Source organism: Lontra canadensis, unplaced genomic scaffold (assembly GCF_010015895.1).
Source record: "Lontra canadensis isolate GAN:19392208 unplaced genomic scaffold, GSC_riverotter_1.0 scaffold144, whole genome shotgun sequence".
Lineage (NCBI taxonomy): Eukaryota > Metazoa > Chordata > Mammalia > Carnivora > Mustelidae > Lontra > Lontra canadensis.
In genome coordinates this window covers 2,403,766-2,420,495 of record NW_022631138.1, presented here as the reverse complement: position 1 = coordinate 2,420,495, position 16,730 = coordinate 2,403,766, and the positions used below count along the sequence as shown (strand labels likewise).

General features: G+C 37.1%; 1 protein-coding gene across 1 annotated transcript in view; it reads right to left on the bottom strand.

The window, feature by feature from the left end:
* Positions 1-6,708: 6,708 nt before the first annotated feature.
* ZC3H6 (zinc finger CCCH-type containing 6) overlaps positions 6,709-16,730 on the bottom strand; it is a 64,694-nt gene continuing 54,672 nt past the window's right edge. The window contains exons 8-12 of the mRNA XM_032843930.1: positions 16,147-16,256; positions 15,486-15,739; positions 13,689-14,185; positions 12,699-12,932; positions 6,709-9,174 (exon numbers count right to left, since the gene is read on the bottom strand). Of these exons, the coding sequence (XP_032699821.1) occupies positions 7,706-9,174; positions 12,699-12,932; positions 13,689-14,185; positions 15,486-15,739; positions 16,147-16,256 (2,564 nt within the window). The 3' untranslated portion in view covers positions 6,709-7,705. The remainder of the gene's footprint in view (positions 9,175-12,698; positions 12,933-13,688; positions 14,186-15,485; positions 15,740-16,146; positions 16,257-16,730) is intronic.

The window sequence follows — 16,730 nt, the reverse complement described above, 5'->3', positions numbered from 1 at the left end:
TGTCTCCACTTGTATTCATTTTGCAGACTGGGTTTCCATTACATTTTTCACTGGGGAAATGTAGGCTATAAAAGCAGTCCATCCTACCCATCTCTGTAACCCCACACCTAATAGCATATGCTACATGTTCAGTCTTTCTTAAATGAGTGATGGATCCCAATTTTGTCGATGGGGAAAGTGAAGCTCAGGGACGTCCTGACTTGCCCAGGGTTCGACACTCAGGGTAGTGCGTGTCAGGACCAGATGACCAGCTCTCAAAAAAGACCTTTCCCCGGAGTTGCTCAATAACTAAATCCAGGAATCTGCTAGGCCTCCTTATTCGAGGTGGTGTGTCCTTGACCATCGAACATTCTAGAACAGAAACTAGAAAACCTCTTTTGATGAGGCTTCCAGACCTTTGAGGGATGCAAGATCAGTGAGTTCTTTGTTGCTCCTGATCTGGAAGGGAAGGGTAAACCCCATTCCTGTGAGCCCTTCCTTCCTCTGCAATGAGCTTGGTTCTACTCTAGACCCGAAGAGCTCCTGCTCTGCTTTAAGCAGAGCATTTGCCAGCAACCTCTTGGATTCGGATCCTTTAGCTGAAAATTAATGTAAGCTAATGTACGAGATGCTTACATATCCAGAATGAAGGCAGCATCAGGAAATAGGACTTTAGATGTTAATCTGTATGGCTAAGTGAAGCATAATCTTTGTGTACTAACGGTACATTGGAGGATGCTATCCCTTGTTTTTAGGAAGGCCTGCAATAGGCCCCAATTCTAGGTTCTTATATGAGTACATGCTCCCCTGTATTCTGTATCTTTTGTTATTTTTTAAAGATTTTATTTATTTGAGAGAGAGAGAGAAATAGCACAAGTGGGAGGGCAGAGGGAGAGGGAGAAGCAGACTCCCCACTAAGCAGGGAGCCTGATGTGGGGCTCAATCCCAGGACCTCAGGATCCTGCCCTGAGCTGAAGGCAGATGCTTAACCGACTGAGCCACCCAGGTGCCCTGAGATTTATTTATTTTAGAGAGCGAGAGACAGCAAGAGCATGCATGAGCTGGAGGGGAGGGGGGGGGACTCTCAAGCAGACTCCTGGCTGAGCACAGAGCTGACATGGGGCTTGATCTCAGGACCCTGAGATCATGACCTGAGCCGAAATCAAGAATCAAACGCTCATTCAGCTGAGCCACCCAGGTGCCTCTGTATTCTGTCTTTAAATGATAAAGATTTGTTAAAGAAAAGCAACACAGTGCCAGACAGATATTATCAGAAACGTTTTTATTTAAAGTCAGACGATAGAAAGGTGTCACAGAAAAAAATTACAGAAACTTGCAACAACAGAATGTAACTTGGAAAGTTATTAGTAAATGAGAAGAAATAATATTCCTGATTTTACCAAATGATTTCTTAGTCCTTAAGTAGAATAATTTATCAATTCAGCAAAATATACCCTGCTGGTATCTTTTGAATAGAGAGGAGATTAACAGTTCAGTTAATTTACTAAATTGGTATCTACTAAAACCTTGCAAAGTGAAACAGTCAAGGCAGCATTTCCCCAACATTTGAGATACAACTTGGGGAATTGAAATAATAACACTAAAAATTTTTGCTTTGTTTTAAAATCCCACCTCATTCTCAATAGGTTTAACCTGCATTTTAGCCCACAGATGGTGCTTGTGGGTCTGACAGAAAATGGATGGTCCTTAGCCTGGACATAGAACGTCCTCCTTTCCTCCCCCGACACACACTGCATCCTAGGACACAAGTGCCACCCATGCTTTTGCCATGTACAGGCATAGAAGCCCTGGACTAAAACCAAAATGACCTGGGCCCTGGAAACCTGGATCTATGCTGAGCCCTTTCTGAATACTGGGTGGGGGAGCAGGGGATTTAGGGTCAGGAATGTAAAAACCTTTTTAAAACTTTGGCAAGTAAATATACAAATGACTACTACTTGATTGTCACTTTTATAAGGAAATATCATTCCACCTCTTGAAAAGATATTCTCCTCTCTTATTTGACTTCCTCTCAAACAACTGGAGGGCAAAACATCTGTAAAACAGAGGTGGACAAAAACCTCTTGTAATAATGATTAGTTTATAATTTTTCACTTTCTCTATTTAAAAAACATATAAAATGTATAGTCTATCACTGACAACTAACACTAAAATATTGCTCATAATGGAGGTTTGGGAACATGGCTAGATTTTTTTATTTGGGTCTCTATATATTTAACTCTTTTACAATAAACTATGTATTAGACCTCTGACAAAATAATAATAGCTAATGCAAATTCTACTGCTCCTCTTAACCTTAATACCCTCACAGAGGTATTAAAATCAGTAATGAACCAGGAAGTATGGGGCCTGGTAATTCACAGAGCTAATATTTTTCTAAAATGCTCTAGTTAGCTATATATTAACTCTTTCCTAACAAATTCAAAGTCTTAAAAACAAGAGATTCAAGGATAAACAAGACTATAAAATACTAGTCTAAGAACTCACAATCTTGAAGAAATAGATTTTTCTCTGTGCCCACAATGATTTTGCCTACTGTAACACGTGACAGTTCTATTCCAAAGGCTAATGAATGGTATTAAGGAACACATAAGACCCAATGTAGAGTCCAAGACATGACTTTAAAGGGTAAATTACCGTTCAAGGTGTTGGGATTAAAAAAAAAATTGAATGCTATTGGAAATTCACTAGGATAGGCATAACTTCATAATTGTGGCTGATATTTTGAGAATGGGAAGAGAGAAATTAGATAAATATATTTTAAAATAAAAATATGGCTCTGATTATGCAGTTCTTTCTGGCTGCAGAAAGAATCCTTCATAGATCTACAGGAAGAAATTACTGATCAATTCAAACTTCCACCACGAAGGAGTAAAGTTATCTTGTAAATCTGGAGAATTCTTAGAGTTAATGAATTATTGTAGAAACTTTTAACTCCTAAGTAAAGCTGCCATAACCCTACCTTCACATTGGTTGGTTGGGAGAGGGGAAGGGAGGCAAAAAGAGAGAGAGAGAGAGAGAGAAGGTAGGTGCCTATGTCTACTGAAAGAGGTATACTGTATGAATCGTACTCTTGGATACAATCATGGAATGGCTCCACCACATCAAAATCTAAACTTGGATGGATGTCGGGAAACAGTTAACAAGCAATTAATAAAGCACCCACCCTGTGCCTAGAACCAGGCTTGTTGCTGTGGGGAAGCAGCAGAGCAAGGAGGCACATACTGTCCTGCCTCCAAAAGCATAAAATACCATTTAAAATGTGCTTTTTATTTCTTATTTAAAAATTAGAAACTCTAAATATTATGTTGATGTTAACCTAAAGTCCCTTCTCAGGTCTGCATCCTTTCCAAGAAAAGCAGGTTAATTTGGGCTCTGTTACAGCTGGCAGATACTGCTGATAAAAGAACATACTCAAAAACAAAACCCCAGCAACTTGGTGATCAGTAGCTACTGAGACTGGTTCTGTAAATCACATTAAACTCCTTGGAGGAAAGGCATTACCTAAATGCCAAATCACAACACAGATGTGAGGAAAACAGCTTTAAAACTTCAAGCCCTGTTCGGTTACATTTTGTTAAAGCTTACATTTCCTAACTAAGCCTTATTTAAACTAATTATTTACTAATGACTTACATATCCTACTAGATTTAATTTTGACCATAAATATGATCAAGGGCTGCCAACCTATTTCTGAAAAGATAATTACAACTCTTCATTTTAGATATCCACAAAAGCCCAGTTCCTGAAGTTTGCAGGGGCCCTATCAATGGACCACTTGACTGCAGACCACGGCCCAAGTCTGGGTCTTCCGCACAGACCATCTATCTGAGGTGTAGCCCTCAAGCCCAGAAGGATAAACTCAGGAAGAGCATCTCTACCTTGACTTTGTGTTGTGCAATTGGAAAGATTTTGACAAGACCTCACATCTAGGTCCCTAGGAACTTTCAGACTTTAAGTTGCCATGAACCAAAGGAAAACGATACCTTTATCAAACAAGTAGTCACTCCGAAAGACCTCCATGTCATGTGCTAGCAGAAATGTACACTAAGAAGTGGGAGTAAACATCTCTAATGTTTCTAAGAGCTAATGGCTTTTATAATGAATACACTGGCCACTCTGCCTATACGACACATGCTATAATTGAAGCAAATACACCATGCAATATGGACTGTCATAGCATTTTTAATTCTCCATCAATATCCAACTTGTATAAAATGGGCAGTCAGATCTTGCACAGACGCTACAAGTCCATACAGCTATAAATTACGAAAGTCCTATGTCTTACTAACAACACACAAAATGTTAAAGGGAATTGCTAACTTGATGGGTTCGTATTCTCTAAAACAACTTCTCACGCAATCCTATTGTGTCTTCAATATATATCATCTGAAACAACATAAAATTGGTAAACCACACAAATCATGTTATTTGGAATTTGTACAGCTTAATGCACCCTAGTGGAAGTGTAATGTTTATGTCCGTCAAAGTTATAAACCAATTTTACATTTAAAAATACTTTTATAATTCATTCATTCCTTACAGCAAGTCTGTGAGCAGTCAAAATTATACCCATTTCACAGATAAGGAACTGGACATTGAGAAAAAACACCTACAAATCACTTCAGAACAAGAATATGAATTTATTATGTTTAGGCCACCAGCCCTCCTGAGTTCTCCTTCTTTCCTCTATTTCTTCCAATTAATTGAGTGAGACGGCTTATATGTACACTTATACAGGATTTCTTTACTAATCAACTGTTCTTCCACTCTAAAAATAAGCAGGACAAGCAAGGAAAACTAGTCCTTATGGTAGGGTAAAAGACACACAGAAACTGAAGCAAACATCATCCCATAATTAGGCTACTTCAGTTGCAACCTAATTCTGGGGTTTGGCACACACAGCTGGGTTAACACCGGGGTCCCTACAGAAGCAGACACAATTGCTGAAGCAGAATTTGAAATCAGTCCAGTATTTGGTTTACTTTCAGGTTCAGAATGAGGTCCTAACTGGGAAAGCTCCTGAGACAGGAGTTTGGAGCAAAAACTAAATATAAAATGTGGGAAAGTAGTTGCCCAAACTAAATTGTGGTCACCTGGGTATCCAATTCAACACACTGATATATCCCATTCTACTCGACATCACAGTAAACAGGTATAAACCTTCTGTCATAAATCAGTATGAATAGTTAACTATTCACCTCAATCAATGAGTCTCATCCAGACTCTTCTAGAGCACAAGTTATTTCTGTTACCTGTAAATGTTTGGCTTATAAGAACAGGGACACAAAGTATTTTCCAGTGTGCTAGTGTAAATCAACTTACATGGATTCTAACAAATACCGATTCATCTTAAAGAGGACCTCATTCATCAGGAAAAAGGGCTACTTATTAAATTTTGGTGAGAAAAAGAAAAAAGATTAAAATAATCTAAACTGACAGGATACAATAGACTACCCCCTAAGCTAAAGTTATCTCAATTAAAAAAGACCACTAACTAAAATCATTATTTTAAACATAAATAAAACATTTTCATATAAAATATATTGTTAAATTTGAAACTATGCCCACACTTTCTTATAAAATAGCCTCTAGGACACTGGCTGACATAATAGAGACTCAAGAATATTGAACAAATGGACATGATAATTTGCATTCATTTTTAAACCTTATTTTTTAATAATCTTTCAATATCTCTCTTAAGTAAAAAGGATCTTCTGTTAAGAATTTGGATTCTATTTGGATCTTTAACAAGCCAAATTATCTTTTTTGTATGATATTTAAAATATGAACATTATTACTTAATGTAATTATAAAATATAAGGGGGAATTAAAGATTCGCTAAAAATTTCAATTTAATTACTAAAATTCAGCAATTTTACTGCTTTTTTCCTGATAAATATTATATATTTGTATGCATAGAAGTGTATGTGTGTATACACACACACACACAACTTTTTTCTGTCAGTTTTAACCATTTATTTACTTTTCAGTTAACAATAAAAGTTCATGTGGACAGTAAATCAGAAAATACTTTCTATGGTGGCTTTAAAGTACATTTTTTAAACCCAAAAATATTATCCAGAGCCATTTTAGGCAACAATGTAACCAAAGTATAAATAGTAAAAATTCGCATCCCCTTGAACAACTGTCCTTCCACTCATTCCACTCATTCCACGATGAACCATTAGTTCACTGTGAGCAGAGTTCCTGTTCACTTAGCTGCAACATCATTTAAGTACGGAATCAAAGCAAAAAAAAAAAAAAAAAGAATAGAAAAATATACATTAATATTAAATCATATGTTAGCTGAATGTTAGGTTCCCACAGAAATATTTTGCCATAAACTTCTAAAATCACTTCTCAAGCATAGCTATTTTCATCCAAGGACCAATTTCCTTTACTTTCATTATCTTTTACAGTGAAATGCTCCATCTCAAGTTACTTATCGGAGCCATTACCAGCAAACATGGTCACACACATCTAGTTCAAGATATGAATATGAGTGTAATACTTTCCGTTATAAATCTGTATAAAACAAATAGGGCTGCCATTACTTATATACTGCACAAAAGACACAAGAATGAATACAAATTATTTTTCATCAAAATGAAATTTCTAATCAATTTAAGAGATTTCCAACTATGAGGACATTAAATACTTAAAATACCAGGCAGTCTCTTCTGTTACAGAATGCCAGTCAGGAGAGATCTGAAAGAGATTCTTTATTGGTAGCCATATACAGTTGATTATACCATCTCTGTGTTTTCTCGCTATTTAAAATATAGAACCTGGACATTTAAAACATTACCAATGCAATAATCACTACAGACTGTCACTGGATCTTTTAAAAATTTGTTAAAAATTACCAAAGTCATGATGAATACAATTATCACAGCTACATCATTTGAAAACGGAATATAAATTATGCTGCTAACGACAAAAACATTGAGACACATAAACATCACAATGTAACACAGCAAGAACTCATAACTATTTAATATGAAAAATTAAATTTAAAAAGTTATGTTAGAGAACTTGGGGAATATTTCACTTTAGCAAAAACAATCTATGTATCTCCAACTTCTATGATACAGTATACAATAAAATACTTTTAAAAGATAGGACATTCAAATGCTTCATTTACACAATATTGCCAATACTAATAAAAGTGATGCCCTTAAACACGAACTGCTCTGCTGACTGTGATTTTAAAAATGTTTTCTTTACTTCATTTTACATTTTAGTTAGCAGTTAGCATTACATATTAATCAGTTCTGTTGACAAACAGAGAAGATCCTAGTCAAAATACTGTTGCTCAAAAGTAATGTACATCATATTGCTTGAAACTAACAACCATATAAAAGTGGTAATCATTTATCTAAACATTGATTATGAAAGACGACTGGCATATATTTGGGCAGAGTGTCAAGTTCATGATGGGTTATTTACGATAAAAGTACTTTTACCGAAGCTAACATGATATATAGGTTTCTATGTCAATTACTACAGTCTCTTAAAGTTATAAAAATATTATATAAAATACCACAGGCTTTAGAGGATATAACTTCTTGTGGTTCTGATACTAGCAGCTGAAAAGTATTTATAATTTAAAAATAAATAAACTATAGAGGTAAACCAGTTACAAAACAGCAGAGGACTGCAATAGTCACAGAGTGAAAAGAATTGCTTAATTACACGATAGCTAACAAAATGGTGAAGCAGTCGGATCAAAAGTTTTAAAAACCTCTTTCAGAGATTTGTCATCTGGTTCTCTACTGGGATCACTTTCCGGGGTGGGACTCGTATGCCCTGGCTGCCTGGACTGCCTTGGATCGCTGTACTGCGGTCTAATTAGGCCTGTTAATGCCTGAATAGGAAGACTGTGCACTGCTGGGACCTGAACCGTACCAGGACTCCTGAGGGTGTCTGCCTGTGGGTCAGCCGGCCCATCCACGGCGACTTCCACATTTGCACTGGTTTTCTGTGGCAGGACTGCTTCTCCAGGAGAAGGCTCAGTTTTGTCACTACTTTTTAAACCACCACTTTTTTTCGGGTTCTCTGTATTTTCTGTTGCTAGCTCTGACGCAGATGATGAAGCATGCTCCCTAGGGTCATACAAACTAATGCCACTAAGAACTGAATTTGGGGTTCCCAGGGGAAGGCCAGCTGAAGAGGAGAGTTTAGGGGCATATGGAGGCAAGGCCCCCGGCCCGGAACTGCTAGTCGTGGCCCCGGAGGGCTGCGACGAAGCAGGGTTAGATCTGGCTAAGTGAGGGGTGCCCTTTAATGTATGTGAGTCCTTCATAACCGCTGGGTGAGACTCTGTACTGTGCAGTCTATGAAGTCTAGGATCAAAATTTTTTTGAAGCCTAGGATCTCCTAATTTACTTCCTGAACTATGCAGCTCTCCAAATTGCTCTAGGTAGCCTTCTCTGTTTGCGGTGTTCACTTTGACTTTGGCCGCTGATTTTGAATCAGTGGGCACTGTATTCTGATGAAGATCGCTTTTTGTATTCCACAACCTACTGAGCCTCTGGTCAGCTATAAGAGGGGGCAGAGGTAAATTGATTGAAGATACTGGGTCAGGTTTAGGTAAAGGGACTGGAAGTAAGTCTTCTGGAGCCCACACGATGTGTTTTGCGAAGTTGGGTTTGGTTAGGATAATATCCATTTTAATGTGACTGAACTGCCTCAGCTGTGACCTCGGATCCTGGAGCATTATGCCAGGGGAAGAATCCAAAGGTATTAAGAAAGCTTTTTCTCTCAATTCTCTTTCTGTATCTTCATCATCATCATCTCCTCTTTTGTGTTTGACGGAGCCGGGATTTGCATGATGCGAATCAAACTTTGTTCCACCAACAGAAGATCCTACATGACCGCTTCCGTTCCCTCTCAATTTCCTGGGATCCCACGCTAGTCTAAGATCCAGTGGGTTAGACTCAGAGGATTTTCTCACGTCTTGCCTTGGGATAGTCCTAAGTCTAGGGTCAACAACTTGGTTTCCTTTGCTTTTCTCTTTAGCGAGTCTTGGGTCAGTAGGAGTGCTGAGATCTGTGGAAGGCTGTTGCTGATTCCTTAAAGTTTCTGTTTGTTTCTGTAATGTTTTCAGTATTGACTTCACACTGCTTCCTTCTTCCTCTTCACTACTGGAATACCAGTTAACAGTATCATCTAAATGCAGATAAAAACTTATTGTAAAGAATGAAGCATTCATATTTTACCTTAATTAAGATAATCAAAAAACATGCAATATTTCTAGAATAAGTGTAGTCTAACTTCAAGAAAATGCATCAGAGAAATGCCAGAGTTCAACACTGGAGTAAAATTAGATGTGGAATGACAATAATCAATTTAGTCATCATACTCTATAGAGAAAGAGGTGTGATATTAGAATATGTGTAGCGTCCTTCTGGTCAGGGAGAAGGCAGGACCTTTTATTCGGATTGGCCAAAAGGGAACTGAGAGTAGGTGTGGCATGACAGAGTTGGGGAAGGAGGAAAAATACTCTTGGAAAAGAATACTAAAATGTTTTGGATCTCTTTAAGTAATACTTAAGCTTTGTAGCTCTGGATTTATTGAGATAACAAGGATGCAATGTTTTTTAAAAATCTGGAAAGAAAACAAAACAATGGAGTACTGGTTAAGGGAGCATTGGGAAACAAGCAAATGAGGGATGAGGTAGAGATTTTTCATCTATAGCTTATTATATTTCTAGATGTTTGACATATGTGAATATATTAGCTATTTAAATATTTCAAAGTAAAAATAACGAAACTAACATCCTGAAATTTATATACTTTAACTTTATGGGAACACTTTGGGCCATACTCCTAAAGGCTTATATTTAACCCTAGTGTGTTAGACACCCTGTTAAGAATCTATGGGAACACTGTCAGAGGTGTTCTTTCTAGTAGTACAGCAGGGATTATAAACTGATGCTACAGGAGACAGTCCTTCCTTTCCATTAAAACATACATATGTTAAAAAAAACACACATATGTTGACTCTGACTTGGTAACACACACACACACACACACACACACACACATATGTATGTGTCCTAGAATGTCACGGATTAACAGAATATTGGGCATATTCTCATTTAACTCATCTCACTGCTCACTAGCACGTTTCTACTACACATAATTTCAGTGTTACACATTTAGTTTGAACAGAGTTACAAAACAGGCATTGATATTTAGGGTGGAATTATGGCTTAAAATCATATAGACTATATATATATCACAGCGGAAAAAAGTTTTGGCTTGTTTTTAAAGTTTTCTTTTTAAGGAATCTCTCCATCCAAAGTGGGACTTGACCTCACAACCCCAAGCATCAAGTCTTATGCTCCACTGACTCAGGAAGCCAGGTACCCCAACCCAATGGAAAAAAGTTTCACTATATTTCGGTGTCAGTATCAGAAAAAACTACTAGACACTAGATCTCTTTTCTTCCTCTCTTTGACCTTGGGAAGACCAAAGCTGAACTAGTGATTCACTTTAACCTGTTGCCATTATTTTAGATATTTCTGCATAGCAATTCATTTCTCACAGAATTTGTTACTTGATCCAAATATGTAAGATGATCCAAATCTGACCCACAAAAGGAAGATGCTATTTTATTTTGCCTTTCTTATCAATATATTTCATAAGCCATCTTCAATCATTTCTGGAATGAGAAGGAAAGCAGACCAAAGGGTAGGCCAATGAAAAGGAGATATTAGATAAGAAATGACAGTTAACAGCTTTTTCAGCTTTTTATCAAAGGAGAGATTAAAATTATAAGGGCACTACAATTTATAAAAATGAACACGAACACACACACAAAAATCTAGCTGTTCCCTACTAGGTATTTTACCCAAAGATACAAAGTAGTGATCCAAAGGGGCACCTGCACCCCAATGTTTATAGCAGCAATGTCCACAATAGCCAAACTGTGGAAAGAGCCCAGATGTCCATTGACAGATGAATGGATAAAGAGGATATGGCGCGCGCGTGCGCGCACACACACACAGGCACACCATGGATTATTACTTAGCCATCAAAAAGAATGAAATCTTACCATTTATAATGATGTGGATGGAACTACAGGGTATTATACTAAGTGAAATAAATCAATCAGCTAAAGACAATTATATAATCTCACTCATATGTGGAATTTAAGAAACAAAACAGAGGAGCACAGGGGAAGGGTGGGAAAAATAAAACAAGATGAAATCAGAGAGACAAACCATAAGAGACTCTTAATCATAGGAAAAAAACAGAGCTGCCAGAGGGGAGGGGAGTGGGGAGGACAGGGTAATTGGGTAACAGGCATTAAGGAGGGCACATGATATAATGAGCAGTGGGTGTTATATACAACTGATGAATCACTGAACTTTACCGCTGAAACTAATAATACACTATATGTTAATTAACTGAATTTAAATTCTTTAAAAAACCTAGCCATTCAAGATTTTTTCTGGATACAGAGATAAAAACCTTCATAAAACATCACCAATTATATTACTATAGTACAAAATTTTATATCCAGAAAAACTGTAAATTTTCTTATTTATGAAAATGTAAATCTTTCTAACACTTTATAGAAAGATAATCATTAAAAATTTTTTTTTAAGTTTAAGCACTTTAAGAAGCAAACATAAATTGTATAGAAAACAAACTTACTAGGAATCCCTAATTTCCCTGTGATGTTAAATAAATGAAGTGTTAATGCTACCTTCTTTGAAAAGATAACAGATGTTTATATAATACCTTGTAGCTACCTAATGTTACCCAGTTTTACATATTTATAAATTTTATGCTTAAGAGTAGGCAAATGGGCACCTGGCTGGCTGAGCTGGTGGAGCATGAGACTCCTGGGCTTGGGTCGTGAGTTTGAGCCCCATGTTGGCCATGCAATTTACTTAATTAAAAAAAAAAATAAAGGGGCGTCTGGGTGGCTCAGTGGGTTAAAGCCTCTGTCTTCGGCTCAGGTCATGGTCCCAGGGTCCTGGGATTGAGCCCCGCATCGGGCTCTTGGCGGGGAGCCTGCTTCTTCCTCCTCTCTCTCTGCCTGCCTCTCTGCCTACTTGTGATCTCTCTCTCTCTCTCTCTCTCTATCAAATAAATAAATAAATAAATCTTTAAAAAAAAATACACACAAGAAAGTGGGCAAACATATCAATTCTGTAATTCATAAGAAGAACTGGATGTGTTAAGCTTTCTCTCCTCAACTGAATGAAGTAACTGTTATATACTTATCAATATCAAAAATACTAAGGTAAACTTGAGGTTTCCACATAATCTTTTATGTTAAAAATAATATTCCTTCATAATATAGTAGAATACAACCTATGCCCATAAAAACTCTAATAACTGAATCATTTTAAACTTGGGCTAGAAGTCAAAATTTCTGCCCTGGAAGATGTCTGGTTCCTGTTTTATTTCCTTCTTCCATAAAAAGGGCTTCAGCCAGGCCTCACACTATAGCTTCAGATCTACTCACTGCTTCAGGTAAAATTCTTTGCAATTAAGTACTAAAGCATTAATGACACTGGAAACCATGACCAATTCCAAGCAGATAGAAGCTACAAGGTAAGCTGGAAGTAGAATAGATAGTTCAAAGGAACTAATTTTTCAAATTTTAACCTATTCAAGAGCATTTCAGGAACTGGGTAATTCCAAAGTAAGATGCTACCATAACAACCGACACACCTTCGTCCTTGCTTGGTGCCCTTTGAGGTTGGGTGCTGCTTGGTTCATCTTCTTCTTGGTACTTCTGAGTAAGTCTGACAAAAAGAGCTCTCTGCACTGCAGGGAGGAGGCCTGGAGCAGGCAGGGGGCCGTGGCCTGTCGTGTTGCTGCTGCCATCAGATCCACTCCCACGGTTAGGGGAGTCTTGAACAATGGGAGGCTGATGCTGGGCAAAGTCAACATGCCACATCCCATCTATACACATAACACAGAAAGACACAGACGCTGATTTGCACCGAACTCCACTAGAGAGTGCCACGATCAATTACAAGAAATTGAAGCTTTAATAGTAACTACATTTGATTACCGTATTACTATGTGATTGTAAATGTTTTTTTAAAGATATTATTTTATTTATTTTAGAGAAAAAGAGCATTGAGGGGAGAGGCAGGGGCAAGCAGACTCCATGCTGAGCGTGGAGCTGGACGCAGGGCTCATCTCATGACCCAGAGTTTATGACCTGAGCTGAAATGAAAACTTGGGACTCTTAACCGACTGAGCCACGTGGGCACCCAATTGTAAATATTTTTTTTAAAGCTATCTAAAGTTCTGGTGTAGCAAATGTTTGGTTAAATTTAAAATATATTTTATGGCTTCAGTTTCATTACATTTTACTTAGCTTTATTAAAAACACACATTCTTATCATGTTTTTAATGAAAAATAGAGAACGCCAAAGATTTTAAATTAAAAATGAGTCGGGCGCCTGGGTGGTTCAGTCGTTAATCGTATGCCTTCGGCTCAGGTCATGATCCTAGAGTCCTGGGATCAAGCCCCGCATCAGGCTCTCTGCTCAGCGGAAAGCCTACTTCTCCCTCTCCCACTCCCCCTGCTTATGTTCCCTCTCTTGCTGTGTCTCTGTCAAATAAATAAATATAATTTAAAAAAAAAAAAAAAAGAAAAGAAAAGCTTAAAAACAATTAAAAATGAGTTATTTGAAAAGGTAAACTTACCACCAGAGTTACTAGGTGGCTGAAAATTAGGTACAGCATGCTGTGAATAGTAATTATCATAAAATTCAGCTGGGTTTTGTAGGGACTCATAACTGGTGTTGAGCTGCATTTCACCAGGACTTTGCAGGTATGAGGAACCTGGAGAACAGTGATTCTCTCTGGGTATTTTCATCATGTGTTCTGGAAAGCCCGAGCAATGGTAAGCACCACTCATATTCTGTGGTGTCAAAGGTGCATCTGGTTGAACAAGTACTCCAGCTTGACTGTGAGGACCTAAAATTCCAGGTGGAGCAGGCGGCAAAGGTGGGCTGTGTGGCACTGCGGCGCATGGATGATGTCCGGGGGACCCCGGGTGCATCACAGGACTACTGTGTCCCTGAGACATATTAGGTCCAGGACCCGGACTTGATCCAGAACTATAGATATGTTGAGGATGTGGGCTGCTTTCCTGAAACTGTGGTCCTGGTGGTGAGGCACTGTTATAAAATGCTGGTGGCCTGTAGACAGAAAGAATAATATTTCTTAGTTCAAAGAAAAGAGGCAAACAAGAATGTTATATTTTAAATATGTATGGTTAAGTGTGTTTTTTTGTATCAGAATATGTTAAGAAGCAGTTTATTCTACATTATCTCCAAATAAAAACGCCAGTAGATGCATCTTGCCTTCATTTTAGCCCACAGTCTTAATCAATAGACACTATGAGCTGTTCTAAAGCTTACAGCTATTTTGAAAAATACAGAAAAGGGCAAAGATAAGTAAGAATCACCTCTAATCCTGCCACCCACAGAAATATTTTTTGGTTAGTTAATATTTTTTTGTTAGACTTTTTTCTAGGCATACATGGAACTTTTCTAAAATATAACAAAATTAGAATTATACTATATAAACACACACCTTTTCAATTTGTAATGGATTACTGTCAGCATATAAAAAGACCTTTAGGTTTTGAGTGTTGTTCTTCTTTCTGGACATCTTACTAATTTAGTTACTATTTCTAATAGTTTTGTCAGTTGATTCCTTCAGGTCTATCAAGGGAGACTGCCCCCAAAATGAACTCCCTCTCCATTTCTTTCTTTCTTTCTTTTTTTTTTATTTTTCCCTCTCCATTTCTATCTTTATATCTATTATGTCTTTCTCTTTTTGCATTGGCTAGCATCCGATCTATAGTATTAGCCAAACAATGGACATACTTATCTTCTTCTTGACCTTAAGAGAAATAATTTTAATGGTTCACATTTCCTGTCAATTTCTTGTTCCTCATTTACTGAGATCTTACTGATTTTCTGAGTGTTCAGGGTTAAAATAATCAACAGTGGGACTTGCAGCCCAGGTGCACAGACTCTGGGAAAGGGCAGCAGGACTGGAATGGTGTTGTTAGAAAATGCAAATCTGGATCCAGCTTACCAAAGGTTTTCCTCTAATAGCCTAAGGAAAATTTCTCTAAAAGAATCAAATATTCTGGAGACATGCTAATGCCACTATTTGAAGATGTTATCAACGCCAATGTAGCCTCCTAATGAATTGGGAGACATACCAATTCCAGCCACAGGGCAGTGTCTCTCAGGGTTACTCTGTGGAGAGGTTTTTAAAGCTGTTAAGGATTCCACAGAGAGAAGCACTGATGGCATGCAGCAGGGGACAGAGACAAAGGAAAGCAGGAAGAGCATTTGGGGTGAATGCCAGGTATCTGCTATCTCTACCTAAGTTTAATTACATGATTAACATGGAATACAAGTTAGTTTCTCAGTAGGAAATTTTAGGGGGAAAATGATGCCATTTTTGAAGATTTTAACTTACTTCTTCCCAATCTTGTGTGCTAAATCCACAGTAGGTTTTACAACTATTTCAAAAAGAGATGGGATTTTCTTGAAATCATCAGAGAGATCTGTCTGAAAATCATCTTCAGGATCAGAAAAGGGAAAATGTTCTGGTGGAGTTGGGAGAAGCCCAACTCCTGGAGGTGGTTTGGGAAGAGGAGTTATGCCCCGTTTTCTAAGTTCTTCTAATTCTCGTTCATCTTCATTTGTGGCTTCTTCTTCAGTGTTCAACACCTAAAAATGATTGGCAAAGATTACTATTCCAAAAGAAGCTTTCTTCCTTACATTTAAAAACTGTGAAGACTTCAGTAAACCAGTTTTGTTATTAGAAAAATATTATTCTGAAGTCAAAATGGGTCAGAGAGAGATAACTCATTTTTGATAGTAAGGTTCCAAGTGGTAAAAGATATTTCTCAAAGTACATCAGCTTTTTAATGGCAGAACAATGGTAAGAATGAAAGATTTTAATTCCTAATACTTCTGCTATTCTAACATACTACGCTCATGGATTAAAACATAAAATAACAAATCCTTGATTTCTCAGGAGACTTTTCTGAAATATGATTTATAAAATATGATTCAAGACAAATGACTCTGTGATGAGACCTAAGAAATAACTGAAGTGCAAAAATATTACTTACTTTGTCCAAAAGTTTCTTTGTTTCTTTAGTCAGATCATCATGTGAAAATTTACAGTTGTCTCCTTGGTAACATTTTGCTCCACTATGGTAGAACTTACACGGAAATTCATGTAAATAAAAATATTAAGGAACAGACCAAGTGACATCAAACTCTTAATACTTTGAAATCCAAAACATATCAGTGCTGAGTCAATAAGACTGTATTACTATATATTGTACTGAATTTTTTATACATGTCATATTAGATAATTTTTAAGATGAAATATTTCAATTATGCAGCAAAACATTCAAAGATTTTAATCTTCCTTACTATATTAAGCTAGAAAATATTTTAAAGAAAAAATAATTGTTACAGCAAATACTATAGTATTTCAATAATGTAAGTTCTGTTACTTTCCACAATAAAAATTGTAGACAGAGCAAATAAATTTTGTAGCAAGAGCTTATATCTATAAAGGAAATAAAGGGGCTCAATATGTCACATTAAAGTCAAATATCCCAACATGAAAAGTATAAGCTAAGCTACCTCATGATTTTGGAAACAAATTTTAAACTTCTAAAGAAAATATTAAATCCAGAAGTTT